Below are 21220 nucleotides of genomic sequence, written 5' to 3'. Positions count from 1 at the left end.
GCATCGACCTATGAACCAGGCGGTCAGAGCTCGATTCCCAGTTAGGGCTTGTGCCCAGTTTGCAGGCTCAATCCCCAGTGGGGGGCGTGCAGGAGGCAGCTGGTCAATGATTCTCTCTCATCACTGATGTTTCTATCTCTCTCTTCCTCTCCCTTCTTCTGGAAAAAAAATGTTGTTGCTCATGTTGCCCCTCAGGGCTGCCACCCGCACATCATTTCCCACATTTAAAAGAACCAGGAAGTCGGATGCTGCCGGAGAAGAAGCCTCTCTTGCACTTTGTGCTCAGTCCAGTTCCCTGGGGTCTGGCTCCAGCCCTGGTTTCCATTCTCCGTTCTTCCTTCTTCTACCAGGGATACCACATGAAAGATGTCGGCAGAAACTTAGATTCTATTCCTGTAATCTAAAAATTAGACTTAGTTCAACATTCAGGAATTTAGGAGGAGGATTTTTCCATGGAGGGGGAGGCTGGACTGATTTCTAAGCTCCCTTCCCAGTTCTCCATTCCATTCCATGAACATTTCCGTGCTTACCTTCCTGGTTTTCCCCTATTGTCCATGCTAGTCCTTTAGCCATCTTTTTGGAATAATCTACTGTTAAACTGCTAGCCCAGCCCTAAAGACCAAGAGTTAAATGTCCAGATTCATTGCATTTACTCCATGGATCACAATTGAAAGCAATTTAAATTCATTCCTGCTAACACTGTGTGTGCATGCCTGCACACGCATGTCACACACCTGTGCACGAACCTACAGCCATGTTCCTTCTCAGCATTAAACCTGGTCCTGGCCCTCGCCTGTTGGGAGGGCTCCCAAATTCAGAATAAACGTGTCTGGTTAGTAGGAGCCATGGAAGCTGGATTCAGTTGGCACCTGGGTTCAGTCTATTCCTGGCGAAGTAGTTATTTTAAGCCCTGTAGTTTGAGTTCCTAACACAATATGGTTGGGGGAGTAAATTTAATTTTTGTTCTTAAATCTTTTACTTCCACCCCCACCCCACCCTCAGCTTCATTTCTCTTATTACCTGAAAGCATTTGTTAATTATTGAATTTGGAAATGAGTGAATAGTTTCTAGGAAAAGTCCTTTGAAATACTACCTTGGCATAGATGGCAAGTAATCGCCAATAATAAAAATGAAAATAGTTGATAATGCTTTGGACTGCAGTGGCAATTCCCATTATTTACAAATTTTACTAAGCTAATTGGTTTCACACTGTTGCACAAAAAGGCTCTTGGTTTGGTTCAAATGTGCAATGCTTTTCTGTGCCGCTATTATTGTAACAGTCATATGTTCCAATGATATTGCCAAGGGATTTATGAAAAATGTTGCTGTGTTTGTCTCCTTTCATGATCACCTGCATGTTCTTAGCTTGCTCAGTATCAAAATGAGAATTTTCTTGAGGCTTTTGGACCTTCCTGAGACCTTCAGTCCTTTCATCTTTCTGCTGTCATCAGCCCTTGCCTTCGGAATCATCTAGACCCCAAGGATCTGGTCAGGCACCTGGGACCCAACCTAGAGCATCCCTCTTCATCACCAGGTCTTTTCAGTTTTCATCCTAGACTTTTTAAAAAAATATATCTTTATTGATTTCAGAGAGGAAAGGAGAGGGAGAGAGAGATAGAAACATCAATGATGAGAATCATTGATCGGCTGCCTCCTGCACGCCCCCTAGTGGGGATCGAACCCAAAACCTGGGCATGTGCCCTTGACTGGAATCGAACCCAGGACCCTTCAGTCTGCAGGCCAATGTACTATCCACTGAGCCAAACTGGCTAGGGCTAGACTTTTTAAAAAAATCTTCCCTCTTCTCCCCATCTCTGCTGTGCTCACCCTGGTCTGAGGAACCCCCTGTCATCTGCACTACCTGAGATGCCTCCTAACTCATGAGCCTTCCCCTTTCAGCCCTGGATGTCCATCCTTCCCCCTCGGCCACAGAGATCTATTCTCAGGGAAATTCCCATCCCCTCACAACTGCCCTAAAGCCCGCTTTAAAATTGCTTCCTGGTGTTCATGAGATAAAAGCTAGAATCCGTGGCCTGCACGTGCTAAAGACCCACAGCCCGGCTTCCTCTCTGTGGGCCTGTCCTCCTGCCCCCTGCTCTCTGCACTCCCAGCGGCAGGTCCTCCTTTTGGGGCCTCGAGAGGCCCAGCCTCTCCCACTGGGGTGTTTGTGGATCCCTCTGCCCAGAAGGAAATGTTCTGCCCCAGCTCTCCTGCCTCCCTCTGGCTCCTCTCCCCTCCCCGCTACTTCTGCTGAGGTTGTAGGTCTCAAACACACTCCACCTGGGGTGCCCTTCCTCCCCCACAGCCTGGCTCCCCAGCCGTCGCCCTCTTTCCCTCAGGCCCTGTCGCAGTTTGCCATCATCGCTCACTGGCATCACTGATCCCCATTTCTGGCTCCTCCCCTAGACTGTCAGCTCCAAGACTACAGAGCCCGGGATGTGTGATTTATCACTGACTCCCCGGCACTTGGTAGAGGGCCAGCACATAACAGGCTCTCGCCGGGAAAATCCTCACCATTGACACAGTAGGTTTCCCTCAGAAAATAACCCGACATTCTTCGATGGCTATATGAGATTCAAACTCGTAATTCTAGATGGAAATGCCAAGGCGCAGGGTTATTTAAATTGATAAGTGATACCATCCACCATGAAGACGTAAGGGCTATGGTAAGTGTTGGACCACGTGGCACCACGTCCTTAAAAAGACAGGAGAGTGACAAAACCTTCACCCTGAGCTTTACCGGCCGAATGCACCCTCCTGCCCCTTTGTCCCGCTCTTGCTCGCTGTGCTTGGACCATTTTCTTGTTATCTCCACACTTATCGCTTTGCCCATGGCTCCCTGTTCCTTCAAGTCCAGATCCTCCTCCTTGATCCTGCGCGGCCATCCTGATGGCACCGGGAGCCTTCCTGGACTTGGCAGACCAGGCGTTGGCCTTCACCTATTCATTTTTCATACAAGTTTTAAATCTCTAAATATGGCCCAGCTGGTGTGGCTCAGTAGTTGAGCACTGACCCATGAACCAAGAGGTCACTGGTTCGATTCTGGTCAGGCACATGCTTAGGTTGCAGGCTTGATCCCCAGTAGGGGTCGTGCAGGAGGCAGCCTATGGATTATGTTTCTCTCTCATCGAAGTTTCTATCTCTCACTTCCTCTCTCTCTAACAATCAATAAAAACATATATACTTTTTAAAACCTCTCAATATAATCATCTCAGTTTACACGGTAGGTTTGCATGCGTCCCATGTTACACTTGCTGTGGACACACTAGTCTGCATTGCATGTTGGGGAGACTTAGAGGCCTCTCATTCATTAAAGAAATTTATGGGCATCTTGGTCCACTGCACAAAAGTCTCAATCTTCTGATCCAGACACAGCGGGTTCTTCACGAGGCTTCCCTGCAGTTCTTAGTTAACACGACAGTTGTTCCACTGGGAAGCAGTGGTCATGGCGACAGCCATGGGCATCTCTGCTATGTCCTTGAAGCGTGAGTGTGACTGTGAGTATTGCTCCAGCTGGTGACCCCTCCCTGTGCTGCGGGCAGCCTGGTTTGTCCATGGGGCCCCACAGCACCTCGGTCCTGCATTCCCTGAGGACATCTGTGCTGGGGTCTGTCTCATTTACTGGGTTTGAAATGACTGCCTGCGTATAAGCAAATCACCTCTATAGCTAATACTTTTATGTCGTTCAGAGAGTTTCTTGGACCACCCTGCTTTTCTGTGGGCACGATGGCAGTGGATGTGCTCATCAATGGGTCTTGCTCAGTCTCCAGCTTCGTTTCTAACTTTCTCTCGTCGCTGATTTCTTGAGGCTGCAGTGATCAGGAGGAGCCTCCTTTGGTCAGGGTCACTCAGAGGGGCTGTATTTTTCATGCCTGCCGGTTGGTGGATATTTGCCTATTGATGTAACTTGGGGATATCTCCCCTCGCCCATTGCCCTACTTCTGCACTCAGTACACCTCAGTGGTCTTCGGAATGTGTGGTCCCAGGACTCTGGACAGAGGCTGGGCTGCTTCTCGGATTTCTGCAGGACAGAGAGGGTAAATAGAGTATTACATTTGCTTTAGAGACTTAGTTATTATTTATAACCCTCTTGACTATTTTTTGACCTATTCCATTTTTATAAGTTGATATTTTTGAGTTAGCTTGTTTTATAATAACTGGTATTGGTACTTTTGCAGCATTTTTAGTGAATTCCATCTTATAAACACTAATGTCTACTCTTCTGTGTACTATTGTCATTGATCACCACTGTGTGTGTGTGTGTGTGTGTGTGTGTGTGTGTGTGTGTAAGGTAACTTAGGGCCTCAGGTATCTAGCCTCAAGAGGGTAAAGCTCTACTGTATCTTTTGGGGTTCTGGGAAGCGAACATTTCTAGATATTATTTAGCAATAACCTTAACCATATGTGCAGTTGCCTTAAAAGAATCTTGGTGGTGAATATAACAAAATGATGATGTGCTCACCCTGTGAATCCCAAATATCTGACCATGAATTCTGTGAGAGCAGTATTGAGTCAGAGCCCAATTTCTGGTCTCTTTCTCATCAACATGGAAGTTTCCCCTCAGAAATCTGTTTCCTTTGGGTACAAGAAATTGGGCTGTGCTTCTGTTGACTGGTTCTGACTCCTCTCCTCTAACTCACTCTCGTCTACCCATCTCACAGGTCGTTTTCGTAGCCATCTTGCTTCACAGCCACCTGGAGTGCCGGGAGCCCCTGCTCATCCCCATCCTCTCCTTGTACATGGGCGCCCTTGTGCGCTGCGCCACCCTGTGCCTGGGCTACTACCGGAACATCCACGACATCATCCCCGACCACAGTGGGCCAGAGCTGGGGGTACGTCCTTAGAACTCGTGTCAGCCTGTCTGTGGATCTGCGTGGGATGAAATCTTACCCCGCCCCTCTATGAGATGAGAAGTCAATACGCTGAGCACACTCACTGAGGTGTCAAGTGCCGGGGAGTGTCCACAGGGACAGACAGCTGGAGAATTCATGAGCTCTGGAGGTGGAAGGGATCTTAGAGGTCGCTGTCCAGCTCCATATGTCTGTATGAAACTGAGGCTCGGTGACTCAAGTCAGGCTGAGGAGTGCATACAGCATTAATGGTTTTTCTTACTCTTTTGTCAACAGTAAATTATTCTACAGTCATCAAAGACTTTAGCCCCCATGGTCCCTTTGAACTCACATTTGATCATTTTTCATTTACACCAGGGATCCAGGCGTTGTTCCTACACTCTGTGTTGGCCAAACACAGTCGCTCATTCAGGTACCTGGTGTGGAGTGAGAAGAGCATTTAGGCACCATAGGGGGACACAGAAATTTTTAAAATATGTTCTCCACTGTCAGGCAGCTGTATGTCCCTATTTGGCAGATAAGACCAGTACAGACACGAACCCAAGACAGTGCATAGATGCAGTGAGAACACTGCAATGAGAACCACTGACTCTGAGAGGAGGAAGTGGGTGATGTGGCCGACACGCCTCCCTAATGGAGGCAGAGCTTGGACTGGGCCTTGAAATTTGAGTAAGATACAAGCAAGGTATAATCTTATACAAACGACCAAAGCTTCCTTTCCATCAGAGGTGTACACAGGGCCTGATTTATACGTATGCTGATCTCCTACCCTTAGGTACTAGACATCATTTGGATTTATTTCCATCTGGCTATAAGGCAGATGTGCGTGATTAAATGTAACCCTGAATAAATCACCACACTCCACCCCTGACCCCACCTTTGACCACATGTTACTGTCATCATGTCAGAACGTTAATTGTATTGCCCACTTACCTCAATCCCAGGTCAGGCCACCAATAAAACCGGAACTAGTTATTTCTGTCCCAAGGACAACCACATCTAATTGACCTCAATGATGGCACTCCATCTAAAACAGGCAGCCAGCAGCAAAGGAAAGCACATTAAAGTGGCTGAGATGGTCCCATGATGTGACTTTTACCCTCGTGAAGAACCAAAACCAATGTTATTTAGTGAAAGCTGGGCTGAAGATAGCACACATCTTTGCTGTGGCATTCTCAACAAAATTCTCACATTTTCGTTACCGTGCTTTTATTTTACTTATGCTTCCAAACATTTACATGATTTCTGTTAGAGCTTTTTTTTTTCCCAGAGAGGAGAGAAGAGAGAGAGAGAGAGAGAGAGAGAGAGAGAGAGAGAGAGAAACATCAATGATGAGAGAGAATGAATCATTGATCGGCTGCCTCCTGCACGCCCCCTACTGGGGATGAAGCCCGCAACCCAGGCTTGTGCCCTGACTGGGAATCAAACTGTGACCTCCTGGTTCATAGATTGACACTCAACCACCGAGCCACACTGGTTGGGCCCATTAAAATAAGAACCTCTGTAGGAGATGTACATAGTGCCCAAATAACCAACCGGGCATATCTGTGAGCTGATTTCAATTTTTTTTTTAATTATAAAAATTTTTTACTTTTAAAAGTTACCTCTTCAGGGGTGGGGGCGGGGGCAGGTGGAAGAGGGTAAAGGGGAGGTAAATGTTGCTGGAAGGAGACTAGACTTTGGATGGTGAGCACACAATGCAATGTGCAGGTGATGCACTGCAGAATTGTACACTTGAAACCTATATACTTTCATTGACTAATGTAACGCCAATAAATTCAATTTTTACAAAAGAAGAAGAAGAAAAAGGAGTTACCTCTTACTGACATGGCTTCCAGCCAGTCAGCTTGATGATTTAAACAAAAACTAATTTCCAACTTGTTTCTCGGGCCATGGAGTTGGTTTCTGCCTGGGTTAGAGTTGCCCTGTTTGGAAAATAGTGGTTTGGATCGCTCAAGGCTAAATGTGTGTTTTGATTTCACAGTAGCATGCCAACTGTCTGAGTTCATTTCATTTTCACTGTACATTTTATTTTAATTCAACTTGGCTAGTCTACAGAGGTTTTTCCTTATATTGTTTTTTAAATTTAGTGAATTGACTTGGGATTGACATCAAAAAAGAAAGGCTTTGGCTCCTAATTGTTCTTCCTGTTCCACTTCTAGCATTTAGTGAACTTTTGCCTCCCTTACTTTTTTTCTTTTTCCTTTTATTTATTTTTTCCCCATGGCCATTTATTCCCTCTGTGCCCTGTTCCACCTCCACCCACCCCTTCCACCTCTGCAATCTCCACACTGTTGTCCATGTCCATGAGTTCTTTCTCTTTTTTTTTCTATTTTGCTCAATCCCTCCATGCCTGCCCCCCGAACACCACCACCCCCAGAGCTATCTGCCTGCTCTCTATCTATGAGTCTGTTTCTATTTTGCTTGGTAGTTCAGTGTGTTCATTAAATTCCACATATGAGTGAAATCATATGGCTCTTGTCTCTCTCTCTGACCGGCTGATGTCCTGCCTCCATTTCTTGATGCAGGGAGATGCAACAATCAGAAAGATGCTGAGCTTCTGGTGGCCGTTGGCGCTCATCTTGGCTACACAGAGAATCAGTAGACCTATTGTCAACCTCTTTGTTTCCCGGGACCTTGGCGGCAGTTCTGCGGCTACAGAGGTAGGGCAGTTTCCGGGGATGTGGGCACTCCTCACTTTTGTAATGAGTAGGGGGGCGTGCTGGTTACAGATTTGTTTCCAGTGCATCCTGAGAGCTCAAATAATTCTGTGATATTACATTATATGACACATTCCCACTAGGAAGCCATGAGGAGCTCGAGACTTATAATCATGTAATTCCATATCTTCGTGAGTCTTAAAGAAAACATGTCATTCATCCTTCTCAATGACCGTTTGAGGAAACTGAGGCAAGGACACATGGTTAACGACACAAAACTGGCAAGAAGCTGGGCCAGTATTAGAATCCAGGTTGTCTGGCTCTCACCCAGTGACCTCTCCATTTTTCCACGGAGTCCGCATGATGCCTCTCCGCTGTCCTTGCAGAGGACAAGGGAGCAGGCCACCAGCTGCAGAAGGGAAAACACCCAGAGGTTCGGGGCCCTTGCTTCCATTTGGACCCACCTGCTGTCACCTGTTTTTTCTCTGCCCTCCTGCATGTACCACCCAACCCATCGTGGCTTTCTGTGCTCTTTGGCCGCCTGCCCTCCTCCAAATGAGGAGCTCACTCACAACTCAAGTAATTTACCTGGAAACTGGCAGCCACACTCCAAAGAAAGAGTTGAATCGCTTTTTCCATCTTCCAAGGATGGTATGAACAAATAAAATGACTTCATTAGTTTCCGCCGCTGCCTCTGCCCGCTGGAGAACCAAGCCTGTCTCTGGAACGGCCGACCCTTCAGGAAGGCCAGTGGCTGCTCCTCGGGCCTCCTGTTTACACTGCGCCCTGACAGCGCTGTCAGCCTGTCTCCAGCCTGGGGTCTCCTGCCAGTTTCCATGTGCTGGGAAGCCGCTCCTGGCGGCTTGGAAAGGGGAGCACATAAATCACAAGCAGAACCCTTTCTCTCACCTCAGTTTGTTCCTGGATTTTGTGCATTGTGTCATATCATCTTGGGTGGCTTCTGACACACAGCAGCTGTGTTACTTAAATACGGCAATCTAGGTTGCCCAGTAAAGAGAAGGTGACCCCGATCACCTGTGTGCTAGAATTCCATCCTCCCCTTATAATAAATAAGGCAACTAATTTATTTATTAGAGCCCTTTTTCAATTGACCTCCGTAGCATAGAGGCACAGCCCATGGGGTACAGAATGGACATCTATTGATCATCTACTTGTGCACATTTCGTTGACTCCCCATAACCCTGTGGGATGGACGTTGTTATTCTCCTGGTTCTGCTGGAGGAGCGGAAAGGGAGGCTTGGCAGGTGAGCACACAGCTGGCAAGTGAGGAAGTGGAGGTTTGAATCCAGGCCCTCCTGATTCCGCCCTCGTGTTTCTTGCACTGTACCAGTCCCCACCGCAGTTTCTTCAGCCTGCTGGGAACGCCCCTCGTGTTTCTGGCGTGGCTGTTACGTCAATTAAAATTGAGGAAGCCTGCACTCCTCCTTTGCTAGCCAGCTAGAGAGTTGGACTCTGCCACGGTGTAGGGTTAGATGCTTTGTTTTCATTTCCTTCCTTGTCGTACACAGAAGGACAGAAACCCGCTTTCATGGAAGAACATGTTTGACTTCCTGTAAGCAATAGTTATTTAGTTTTCTTAAATTAAAACTAAACACCGGGCTATGCTGCCTGCACAGATTGGAAGGGAGTTGAGTCAGAAGGAGAGAATACGTAAAGCCATCAACCAACACGTGCCATCAGTCACCCTGAAGGACAGGATGGAGGCGGAGAGTGGATCCTGAGCAAAGGCCACCCAGAGAGCAGCGAGGGCTCAGAATCACAATTGGAGATTCAAGAATTGGGCTGGACTAGAGGGTTTGGTTTGGCTCTCTGGGGAGAGCAAAGATTTTGGAGTCTGGACTTGGGTTGAACTGGCTTCTCGAGCCAGCAATCTGGACTTGGACCTGTTTCTTGTTGGACTCGTGTAAAACAAGACCCATGCTCCTGGTCCCAGGTGCTCTCCCGGGGCCAGCTCGTGCCACCCCCAGGGACACAGTGGAGCACCTGCCCCTCCCAGGCCACCCTGGGGTAGGCCGATGCCTGTCACCCAGTGTGGAGTGACTTGTCAGCGGTGGCCACACTGAGGCAGCTTGCTTTGCCGCATGCAGAGGGCTGCTACTGGAGATGCTCTCCGCCAATGCCCAACGCTAACTCTGCTGGCTCTTCCTCTTGCAGGCAGTGGCGATTTTGACAGCCACATATCCCGTGGGTCACATGCCATATGGTTGGTTGACGGAAATCCGTGCTGTCTACCCTGCTTTTGACAAGGTGAGAACCTGTGCGGCGTGGCGTCTGAAACACGCTCTGTAAATTAGCATTTGATAGACAGGCATCTCTGGCGAGGAGCACTTCGATGTTTGCCAATCTCTCCTCCCTTGGGAAGGCTAATGTGATATTGGGGATGATGAAGGTAATTGTGGAATATTTCCCTCAGAAAATAACAGAGGTAAATTCAAGGTTCCCTTGATGCTGAGCCTATAATACCGCTCCAAAATGATGGTCACGTTTGGGTTAATCTACTGAGAAATTATGTGTTTGCAAAAGGGAAAATATACTCTCAAAAAAAAATTAATACTTTGGATTTTGTTTCTGTGGGTTTTGTTTTTTGTTGTTTTTTTTGTGTTTTTTTTTTTGTTAAACTAACACTAACTTCGTAGCAGTTGTGAAGGCACAGACAGGAAGTGTGTGCTTGAGCTCAGAAGTTTACGGAAGTCTTTGGTGTGCGGGGTCCATGCACACCGGAGTGGTCTCTGCAGCGGGCATAGGTCCTCGTGGGTCTGGATGCAGCAGCTTGTTGCAGCTGAAAGCTGTTGACGGCAGCTCTGTCCCCTGCTGCTGCTGACACAGCCCAGGGAGCACATAACCCTCTGGTCATGTGGCCTTTGGCTGGGTCAGGAACATCCTGTAAATGTCTGTGTCATCAGGCTTAATTAATTGAACCTAAAACTAGTAGCCTTTTATCCTAAAACAAATGTCAAAAAAAACAGACCCCAAAAAAGATAGTGTGCAACGTTTTAAAATAAAAAATGGGGAAGAAGCACACAACTGCTCCCGGTACTCTTAATAGCAACTATTGGCCTTGAGTTCCTATAGAACTAGTTCAGAGCCATTGCCAATGTCATTTTATCTTTTTTCCATTTACTTTTCAACTAAAGTTGACATACAACATTATAATAAGTTCCTAGTGATTAGATATTTGTATACCTTACCAAGTGATCACCAATATGATTTTATCTTATCCCAACAAAAGCTCTGGGAGGCAAGGAGAGGAGCCTCTTTGCCCAGGGGTCTCCAGCGGGTCCTTATTCCCACACCCACAATCACCCATGAATAGCAACTCACCTCAAAACACTCCTGGGATTGCCACCACACAGCCTCACGGGAGATAGAGCAGCTGTGGTACCCAGAACGCTTTACCGGGAGTGGAGTTTCCCCAGGAGACCATCAATTGGACCATCCACCTATTGCAAACATTCTTTGCAACCTCAGGATGCAGAGCATCTCTTAGAAAAAATGCATTTGATTTCTGCTTCCCAGGCCTCTAAGCGCAGACTTCAGAGGCACGAGGCACTTGCTGGAGAAGGTGGGCAGCCCGTGTTTGAGTGGGTTTCATCCAATCTACTGATAGAAATCATTGTTCTCATTTCAAGGAACATGTGTATACAAGTAAATCCTGGAAAACCAAAATGGGTTTAAGTCTTCTTGCTAAATCTCTGGCTCTAGGAGAACAAGATTATATAATAAAACTTGATGAGCGTAGCAGGTATTGAAGCATTAGAACCTCCTGGCCATGAAAGTCTCATCTGAAATTGTTTTTGACTCCCTTGAAATAATAAAACTTAACAATACAGCACTGTACAGTTTCGCTAGGCGCATCCAAGAACAACATTGTTTTATGCGTGATCACAGAGGCTGGGCGCTGTGAGACAATTCCTTTAACGAGCGTACCTCTAGCCAGAAGCTGGAGTTACTTACTCAGAGCCCTTTAGAAACCCCACCCATTGTTTCCAGGCATTCTGCTGGGCTGCTCCGGCCATTCCTGTGAATGTGTCCATTCACCCAAATCTTAGGCACCTCTGTGTGGACTTCCAGAATTCACCACACTGACAGTTGAAATCCTTCGCCTCTTTGTGGGTTGCAGAATCAGAGATTTAAAATTTCTCGCATAACTTCTGAGGGTGCTAGCTCAACATTGAACTAGTTTTCCACTTGCACACATTCTCTCTAATGTTCAGTTCTCATCAGCGAAAGAGCATGTTTCTGAGCAGATTGGACAAACAACACAAAGCACAGATGCCAATCTAGTGACACGTGCTAGTTTATTCTAACCGTACTTGCAGAAGTAGTTGCTATTTTAAAAATAAAAGTGTCCCTGAAGGAGCCGTGGCACGTCACTGTCACCTCGGGCGACCTGTGCTTAATTCCTTCCAGCGTGGCTGCCTTCTTGCTCGGCCCACGCGGGCACCATTCACACAGATCCCTAAGGTGGGTGGAGATGGACAGATGTCCTACCACTGTGGCCTGCCCTTGGCCATGGCAGCAGATATGCATTAGAGACTGGAAATAAGGCCATGTCAGCTCATCCAGCGTTTGTGCTGGCTGCATCTGCAAGAGGAAGGGATTGGAGAGATTGCTTTGGCCTCTGAAGTCGGGGAAACATCAACAGTTCCTTTCCAGTTGGACCTGTGATATCTCCGCTGTGTGTCTCTCTTTGGGTGGGATGCGGAGTATGTTTTTGTTAGTCTGCTCTGGGACTAATTGGATCCACAACGAGTAGGGAATTGTTCTGCTCTGCTGGTTTCCACAGTAGAGGGCCAGGCACGCACTTGGACTGGGTAATGGCATGCTGAGCAGTGGCACTGAGGTGGCCTCAGCAAGGCTCAGATTCAGGGATGTGTAAGAAAACAGCAGAGCCATCTGTGTTATTTGCTTAAAATTCAATGTCACAAAGGCTGTTGAGCACTTTTTGTGCTTGGGGTAGATTGTGCTGAGTTGCAGGAGCTAAAGAGATGGGTGAGAAACACAGTTCTTTATCTCAGAGAGCGAGCCCACCCCTCGCGGGGCTTTGACGCGAGCCCCAAGTACAGGCTAGGATGCTATCCCTGGCTTCGGGGTCTATACTGCAGGAAGGGGCAGAGGCAGTTTGGAGGGGAACGATCAGAGAGGCTTTAAGGAACCAGTGGGCTGTGAGGATGATGAGCCTTGAATAAAGGGGTGTTTTTGATCATCAGAAAATCCAACAAGAGGAGGAGAAACAAAAGTACAAAAGCCTGGAAACACCCAAGTGGGTGAGGGGAAGAGCAAGCGGTTCCCTTTGGGATTCGGGTTGAAAAGTCACGGCGGGGAAGGGAGTCTGGGTCAGGGCAAGCAGGGCCTTGATGGTCACTCCATCTTAGATTCCGGCTGGTGGGGAGGAAGGGCCCAAAGATCAGAGAGCAGGGCCATGGCATTCAGGGAAGTGCCCACAGCGGCCAGGAGAGGGCACACAAGGCCCTGGACTGGCTAGGTGGGCACCCAGCATCAAAGGGAGGCTACTGGCCGCTGTTCAGTGTAGAACTCTCTCTAGATACTGTTCACATCCAGAAACCTGACAGCTGTCTGAGAGAGAGACTCAAAGTGACAGCCATCTTCCAAGCTGTCACTTGAAATCTATACTTTAGACCAGGGATAGGGAACCTTTTTCCTGCCAAAGGCCATTTGGATATTTATAATATCATTTGCAGGCCATACAAAATTATCAACTTAAAAATTAGCCTGCTATATTTGGTCAAACATTTTATTAACTCACCCCTAACGCCTTGGCAGGGCCAGATCAAATGATTTCACAGGCCCTATCTGGCCCTTGGGCCGATGTTCCCCACCTGTGGTTTAAACTCATCACAAAGAACACAAATGAGATGCTTTTTTTTTTTTAAATTCTCACCCGAGGTTATTTTTCCATTGATTTTTAGAAGGAATGGACGAGAGAGGGGAAAAAACAGAGAGAAACGTCAATGTGAGAAAAACACATCGATTGGTTGCCTCCTACACAAACCCCGACCAGGGCCCGGGCTGGGGAGGAGCCTGCAACCGAGGTGCGTGCCCTTGACTGGAATCAAACCCGGGACCCTTCAGTTCAAAGGTGGATGCTCTATCCACTGAGCCGAACCGGCTAGGGTGAGATGCTTTTTAAGGTGCACGTGCGGTCAGTCAAGGATGAGTCCAGTCACCATTGTCCTTTCTCCCCCTAGAACAACCCCAGCAATAAACTGGTGAGCACGAGCAACACGGTCACGGCGGCCCACATCAAGAGGTTCACGTTCGTGTGCATGGCCCTGTCGCTCACGGTAAGGAGAGACACCCCCCCCCCCGCCCCCACCATGTTTTTGGAAAAGGAGAAATGGTTATATTAAAAGGAGATGTCGTGTATCCCCAAATGTGATGTTATGCTAGGTTAATTAACAACCTCTTCAAAACATTTTACGAGTGATTGTTATTTGAGGAAGCCATTGAATCCAGGAACCAAGGGTCGCGGTGTTTCTTGGGACTTCTTACATGCTGAAGGAAGGCGGACCTTGCCTTTAATTTTAATCAGACTCTTGTCTTGCTGAATAATTTCCAGCCCATTTCTGAACATCCGGAGTCAACCGTATTACCCTCCCTGTCCCTTTTCCAAACTTAACTGGTGATATTTTGATTTCCCCGGTGAAAGTTCCTTTCCTAATTACGTTGATGCTGATGTCGCATATTTATTTATTCTCCTTGCAACACGTATCGATGGAGCACCTACAGCATCCCACTCTCTGTGCCGTCTTCCCAGGTACAGCTGTGAGTAGGTGCCCCTCACACTGTGCCGCTGGCAGGGCCTGTGGGCGACTGCACAGCCTTAAACAGCACACTTCCTTCCTTTATCAGCTCCCCATGGCAGTTCAGATGTAGAAGATAATGCTCAAAAACATGGAGAAAACACGTACACGCACTGTAATCCGCAGCACAGGGTATATAATTTAATGTTGATTATAACACTTATCAACAGAGCACACACACCATTTATAAACAAGCTTACATGGTAGACTGTGCCTTTTGGATGGAGACAAGAAGAGGATCAAAGGAAGTACTGGTCTTTTGAACCCTGTTGGTTTCCCTTTGTTGTGGTGGTGGTCCGCATTGCCTGTCAAGTCCTGTAGAAATTCCCCTTTTTTCTAGTACAATATGAGGATCTTGCTGAAATGCCTGTGTGGGTGCAGTTCTCAGCAACAGTGACTGATAGCGGGACCTAAGGCAGTAAAAGGGATTGGGTTCCGCTGGTGACAGGGACACAGTAACTGTAGCCCTTCTTACCGTCATCACGAGAACTGTTTAGCTGGATGAGTCCTGGCAGTGGTCCTTTAAAATCAAGCCCTATGTATGTTTTAAACCTTTAATGGATTTTTTAAAAATCCACAGCTTAATACTGGATTCGTTGATCCAACACCTGAGTAGATTATAACAAGGGCAACATGGGACAAAGAGCCCATCACATAACACCTCTGACAGCTGATGACCTTGTGTCTGTCCTCAGCTGCCCGTCACTCTAACCCAGCCCCTCATGAAACTGGTGGGGTGTCAGAAATATATTCCAGTGCCACCTGACCCGAGGAATTTCTGGTAGCATGCCTGTGCGAGTCAGGACAGGTTACCCCGTGCAACCCGGCTCCCCTGTGTTCATTATTTCTCTCTATGGTGTGCAGGTTTTTCCCTAATTCCCTAAAATATTAGCAAAACACAGAACAACCTTGAATCTGTTTAAAGAGTAATTTAGGGAAAACAGAGAAGGTTTCTGTTGCAGGAACAGGCCTCAGCGTTGGGAGACGGGTTAAGTGACTGGGAGTCGCACGTCAAGTTGGTTGGGATGCCAGGTTCTGTGACTTGGACCCCTTTCGCATAGAAAGCTGGAAGCTCTGGGTTGTTGCTGGCTCTCCTCATCCGTCTCCTTTCGCTCCATTTAACCATCTTCCCACCGCTACAGTGAGTCCGAGGGGGAACTTGACCAGATTGGATTTGAGGATATTTTATCTCTCCTTCAGTTCACAGGCAATAATCTGTACTTCTAAATCAAGTACAAGTTTATTTTGAAATGACCACTATCTAAGATCTAGAAACATGTTTTGGTTTCCCATGTAGAGGTTTTTTTAAATGTAGTTATTCTAATGCTACCTTCTGTAACTAGAAGTATCTGAGGGTAGATTTTCACCAAGAAATTAGAGACCCAGAATCCTCTCTTGGAAAGAAACTTGGAGATGACCCATCATATTTTAGGAAAGGAAATGACTCAGGGAGGTTGAGGGACTTGTCCGTACACCAGCTAGAAGACAGCCTTGCAGGCTCATTCTTCATGCCCCACCCCCTTCCTCTGAACCACACAAGCAGGTGGTGCTGGTGGTGCTGGTGATGGAGATGGAGATGGTGATGGTGATGGTGATGGTGATGGTGATGGTGATGGTGATGGTGATGGTGATGGTAGTACTGGTGATGCTGGTGGTGCCGGTGGTGGTAGTGATGGTGATGGTGATGGTGCTGGTGGTGTGTGTGTGTGTGTTTGTGTGTGTGTGTGTGTTGCTGTCACTTAAGGCCGAGAGGTAGGTGAGTCTGCTAGTATGCCATAAATTACATTGCTTCCCACACTAGGGTACAAGGTCTGAGGCTAGTGACTATTACTACCTAAGGCTCTGGTTCTCTTTTTTTTTAAAGTTAAAATACGTTTTTATTCTGGATCTTTGTGAGCTTTGCTTTTTTATGTCAATGGGTGGTAAAAAGGGGAAAGTGTGAATTGGCACTCAAATGTGAATCTTCTACTCTAATTTGTATGGGGTGAATTGTGTCCACCAAAAATTCCTATGTTCAAGTCCTAACTCCCAGTACCTCAGAATGTGGCCTCGTTTGGAAATAGAGTTAAGGTGAGGTCCTGGTGGATTAGGGGACCCCCCACCCAGTGTGCCTGGTGTTCTTATAGGCGGGGGCATGTGGACACAGACAAGCACACAAACACCATGGGAAGACTGAAGTTGTGCTGCCAGTAGGCAGGCGATACCTGGAACAGATCCTTCCCTGGCACCTGCGGAGGGAGCATGGCCCTGCCCACACCCCGCAACTGTGAGGCAATACTGCCTTTTGCTGTGGTTCCAAACCCCCGTTTTGTGGTACTTGTTGCAGCAGCTCTAGCAAACTCATACACTGATGCTTCTGAAAGAAAGGGATCTTGTCATTTATGGTCACATGGATTGATTAACCGGACATAGCTATTCAACTGACTTATTTTCTTTTAAATTCTCCATTTAGTGATTCTGTAAGACACCTCTTTTATTTATTTCCATATTCTCCATGTAATAATCTGAGTGAAGGATTTGCTTAGACATGTTTTTCACGTGGTACAGCCCTGTGCCCACATTTAGATGCTGAATTATATCTTTGCGAATGGCTTTGTGGGAGGCGGTGTAATTGGCATCATAGCATCCACTAGAAGTATTTGTGCTAGATTTAAGTTACTTTGCTTTTTTGGTTTTATTTTGCTTTCCATTAGTCAAATAATGCAATGTACCTCGGCCAGGCCCTTGCAGAATACACTCACTGTTAATACTGAAAAGCCAAAACAGTCCCCAATTTTCAGGGGAGGGTTTGGTATCTGGCAGTCACAAACTGTTGTGCATGAAAATGGCAAAGTAACTCAGTGGGGATTGACTCAGAGACGTCCAGGAACTTTATTTTATTACTCTCTATGGCTTTTTTTTTTAATCATTTGTATTCGTCTCAGCTTAAAGACAGAAGCAGTCTGGGCACATTACAGTGTGTAGGGCCCAGGCCCTCCTGACAATAATCACAGTGTGAGTTGGGAGCCAGAAACGCTGTGGTGCTCGTGGCGTCTCGGTTTCTGATCTCAGCACCTGCTCACACCCCCATGTGCGTGAGGCTCTGACCACGAGCACGTTCCTGGTGGCCTGAAACTCTCCATGTCCTATTGACTGACATCAGGTCAGCATGCGGGGAGTCAGCAAAGCCCAAATCAAACACCTCAAAGGAGTTTTTGTAAATGATCTCAAATAAATTAAGAAACACCCAGTAGAGGAAGGTCCATCAGGTATTGTGTTAAATGAGCGTGACAAGGACACAAACACCCAGTTAGCATGCTAAGTGGTCATTTTGTGTGTTTAATGAAGCCAGAAACCATTAGGCCCAGGAACTAAGGAAAACAATCAGAAAACCACCTGGTCCCACAGAGGTATTCCTCCTGGCTGACAAACTACAAAAGTGACCTGGAAAGTAAAGTTGCTGTTTGCAGAGTGACCTAGGGCCTTTGCTGAAAACATTTCTTATTTTTATCCTAATGAGTTTGTTACTGCATTTCCAGCTCTGGGTCAGATGGCCCACTGGTTCCAGCACAGTGAAGTCAACACGAGTTGTGCCACAAGATTATTCTGGGGGTCTTCCCGGACCTGCTTCTGTCCTTAAGCTGAACAAGGTTCAGAGAACCAGGATGTGATGCTGAGAAAACAATAGTGCCTGGAAAACCTACTCACCTTTAACCAGGTGCCAGGAGGTTTGCAAGAGCCTGTCTGTCTCTGAGAGGTGGCACTTAACCATGTGGTTTGAAGAATGAATTGGCCTTTACAAAAAAAAAAAAAAAAAGACGTTTCTAGAAAGCCATGGTGCACCCACCAAGCCAGCGCCTCTGAACTGATTCCCTGCATGCCCCTAGGACTCTTGTGGCACCTGACTGCCCTCTTTATTTTAAAGGGTTGAGAAGAAAGGGCCAAAAAAGAAGGATTTAGCTCACGCTTGAATTCGGGACCACACAGCACAGTGCTTATGGATGTGGCCCTTGAAGCCCCAGCGCCTGGGTTCAAGCCTTGGCTCCATCACCCACCAGGTGGGTGGCTTTGGGAAGGTCACTTAAACGTACCAGCCTCGGCCTCCCTCGCTGCCACAGGGGGAATAAGAAGACCCATCTTTTAAGACTTTAAAGAGAATCCAAAGCTTACATAGCACCAGGCTTGGTGTCAGCAAAGAATGGGCGCTGTCGCCTAACGTTCCCAGAGCCAGGGGCTTCCGAGTGAGGGTCAGAATCTGTCCCCTGCCTCCAGCCCCGGTGGCTCTTGGTAGAATGGATGCCAGTGAATAACGTTTTCTTCCCTGAGGCCTGGGAAGGCTCTGGATGTCCCATCACACCTTCCTGTCTGTAGCCTCCAGTCCCAGGGGCAGACAGTGCCCACTCCAGTGGTCGGTTGTCTTGCTAATTTGAAATGTCGGTTCCACACGAGCTGCAGTGAGAGCAGAAAGAGAGAAAGTGATGTATTTAGGCTTCTGGCTTAGACGTCCCATAGATCTGTACACACCAACCAGATTAGAAATGCCAGCAAAGGGAGATTATAAGCCACATGTGTATGTATTAAGATGTGATTATCAAAGCCTGGGGCTGTGGAACAGACACTTTCGAAGAGATAGATGGTGCTGAGGGGTTCTCTGTTTATGGGCACAGCTCTCCAGAGAAAGAACACATACGTATTTATTCCCGAAGTCATTCTACACATGCCTGAGCCCCTGCGATGCCCCGGGCTCTGGGACCACCACAGTGAAAGAGATCCACTGGCTTTTTTCTTTTTTATTAACTTATTGTTTTAATTGATTTCAGAGAGAGGGAGAGGGAGAGATTTATTCTCTCTCATCATTGATGTTTCTTTGATCAGCTGCCTCCTGCTTGCCCCCGACTGGGGACCAAGCCCGGGGAATGGCATCGTGACCTCCTGGTTCATAGATTGATGCTCAACCATGGAGCCATGCCGGCCGGGCCACAGGCTCTTTTCTTACGGAATTTATAATCTCAGAGAGAAGACAGGCAATAAGCATGCGCGGTGGAGTGTATTTGTTTCCTGTGGCTGCTGTGACAAATGACCACAAAGCTGATGGCTTAAAACAGCAAATTTATTCTCTCACAGTTCTGCAGGCCAGAGGTCAGTTTAGGTCATGGAGCCGAAATGAAGGTGTCAGCAGTCACACTCCGTCCGGGGACTTTTAGAGAAGAATCTGTCTCTTGCCTCCAGCTCCGGTGGCTGCTTGCATTCCTCGGCCACGTGACTCTGAGACTCCGTGACTCCCATCTCTGCCTCTGTCTTCACATCCCCTCTTCCTCTCTGTGTCTGCATCAAACCTTCCTTTGCCCGGATCTTACACAAGGACATTTGTGATGGTATTTCAGGCCCACCCACACAATCCCAGCTAATCTTATTTCAAGACCCTTAACTTAATCACACCTATTACCATATAAAGTAATGAATACTTGTGCTGGGGACTGGGGGTGAATATATCTTTTGGGGTGGCCATTATGCAGTTTGCAACAGAGAGTCACAGGTGCTCGGGAGAAAATTAAGTGAAAGAAAAGAGGGTGAGGAAGATGCCTAACAAGATGGTCAGGGAAGGCCCCCCTGATGGGACACATTTGCAGGTAATCGGATGTCCGGGAGCCCAGCAGCCCCGCACGCCCTGCGTATGTATTCGTGACCCGCCATGGACATGCACCCGAGTTTGAGGGCACCTCGGTGCATATTCACCTGCATTGCTCCACCCCTCCTTTCTGCTCGGGCACTGCCTCTGTTTCTCCCTCCCCCTCCAGTTTCAGCCTCTCCCAACTCACTGCTTTAAATATATTTAAGGCTCCCAACCTTTAAGAAAATTAAAGGAAACATAAAAACCATCTCTTTTTCCGCAGGCAGACTACTAACACATTTCTCCTCTCCTTCCTTCTGAGGTTGCTCCTTTGATTGGTGTTTTGGCCCATCTCCTATCTCCTTACAGAGCTCACCGAGGTCCCTACTGTCTCATTGCCCAGCTCCAGGGGCCCCGTCCGGTTCTCATGTTTGGGGTCTGATGCAGCCCACTCCTCCATCCATGCTCTTGCCTTGCCGTGTGTGACACTGTCCTCGGCTGGTTTTCCTTTTCTCTTTCTGATTTTTCCTCCACAGGCTCCTTGGTGGAAGCCCCTGTTCCTCCCTATGAGTGAGCCCCAAACTCTGCCCTCCTGCCTGCCTCCTGACCCCTCTCCCTGCAGGGCCTGGCTGAGGACATGGTCGCTGTCCCCACATGAGCGGCATCTCCTCCTGGGCCATCAGGCTATATCCATGGGCCCCCAGCTTCCCGAGATCAGCCTTGTCTGGGGGATTAGGTTGGAGGTTGCTGGAAGGAGAAGAGGTGATTCGCAGACAACACAGCGGATGGCCTGGTCACACCTTGCCTGCCAGGGCCCTAGAGGTCAAGAGGACTTAAAACATTTTAGTTCCAAAGCTTCAGAGTCTTAGGCCTGAGGGCCTAGGCCAGCAGGGGAGGAAAGCAAAAGGTGGCCATCAGAGAAGGAGACAGTCAGGCTCTCTTTGTGACTTACTGAGATAATCCCCCTCCTGAGGTTCAGCTCATCCTAAAACACCATTATGCTGTTCCCACTGGCATAGGGACCCAGCCTCAGCTTCCTGCTGCTGACCTCACCCATGAGCTGTCACTCAGCCGTGGGGCAGGGACACCACAGGCCTTATTCCGGCCGTGGCCATGGTGCCACGCCGACCCTGTGTCTCCAACAAGGACGGCCTGTTTGTGGCTTTGTTTCTGCCGGGCGGCGGCCCCACCCCCGCACCCTGAGACTGCCTTCTCATTGTTCCCAGGATCCGGCAGAAAATGACTCTCTTGTGCATTGGGGGGAGGACAGAAAGG

General features: G+C 47.8%; 1 protein-coding gene across 1 annotated transcript in view; it reads left to right on the top strand.

The window, feature by feature from the left end:
- Positions 1-21220, top strand: part of ANKH (ANKH inorganic pyrophosphate transport regulator) — a 117211-nt gene that overhangs the window by 82316 nt on the left and 13675 nt on the right. The window contains exons 5-8 of the mRNA XM_070411920.1: positions 4662-4832; positions 7379-7513; positions 9686-9778; positions 13741-13836. Coding sequence (XP_070268021.1) covers positions 4662-4832; positions 7379-7513; positions 9686-9778; positions 13741-13836 — 495 coding nt within the window. The remainder of the gene's footprint in view (positions 1-4661; positions 4833-7378; positions 7514-9685; positions 9779-13740; positions 13837-21220) is intronic.

Source organism: Myotis yumanensis, unplaced genomic scaffold (assembly GCF_028538775.1).
Source record: "Myotis yumanensis isolate MYYU_CA2020_CCGP unplaced genomic scaffold, mMyoYum1.0.hap1 SCAF_4, whole genome shotgun sequence".
Taxonomy (NCBI): Eukaryota; Metazoa; Chordata; class Mammalia; order Chiroptera; family Vespertilionidae; genus Myotis; species Myotis yumanensis.
This window is presented reverse-complemented; position numbering and strand designations above follow the sequence as displayed.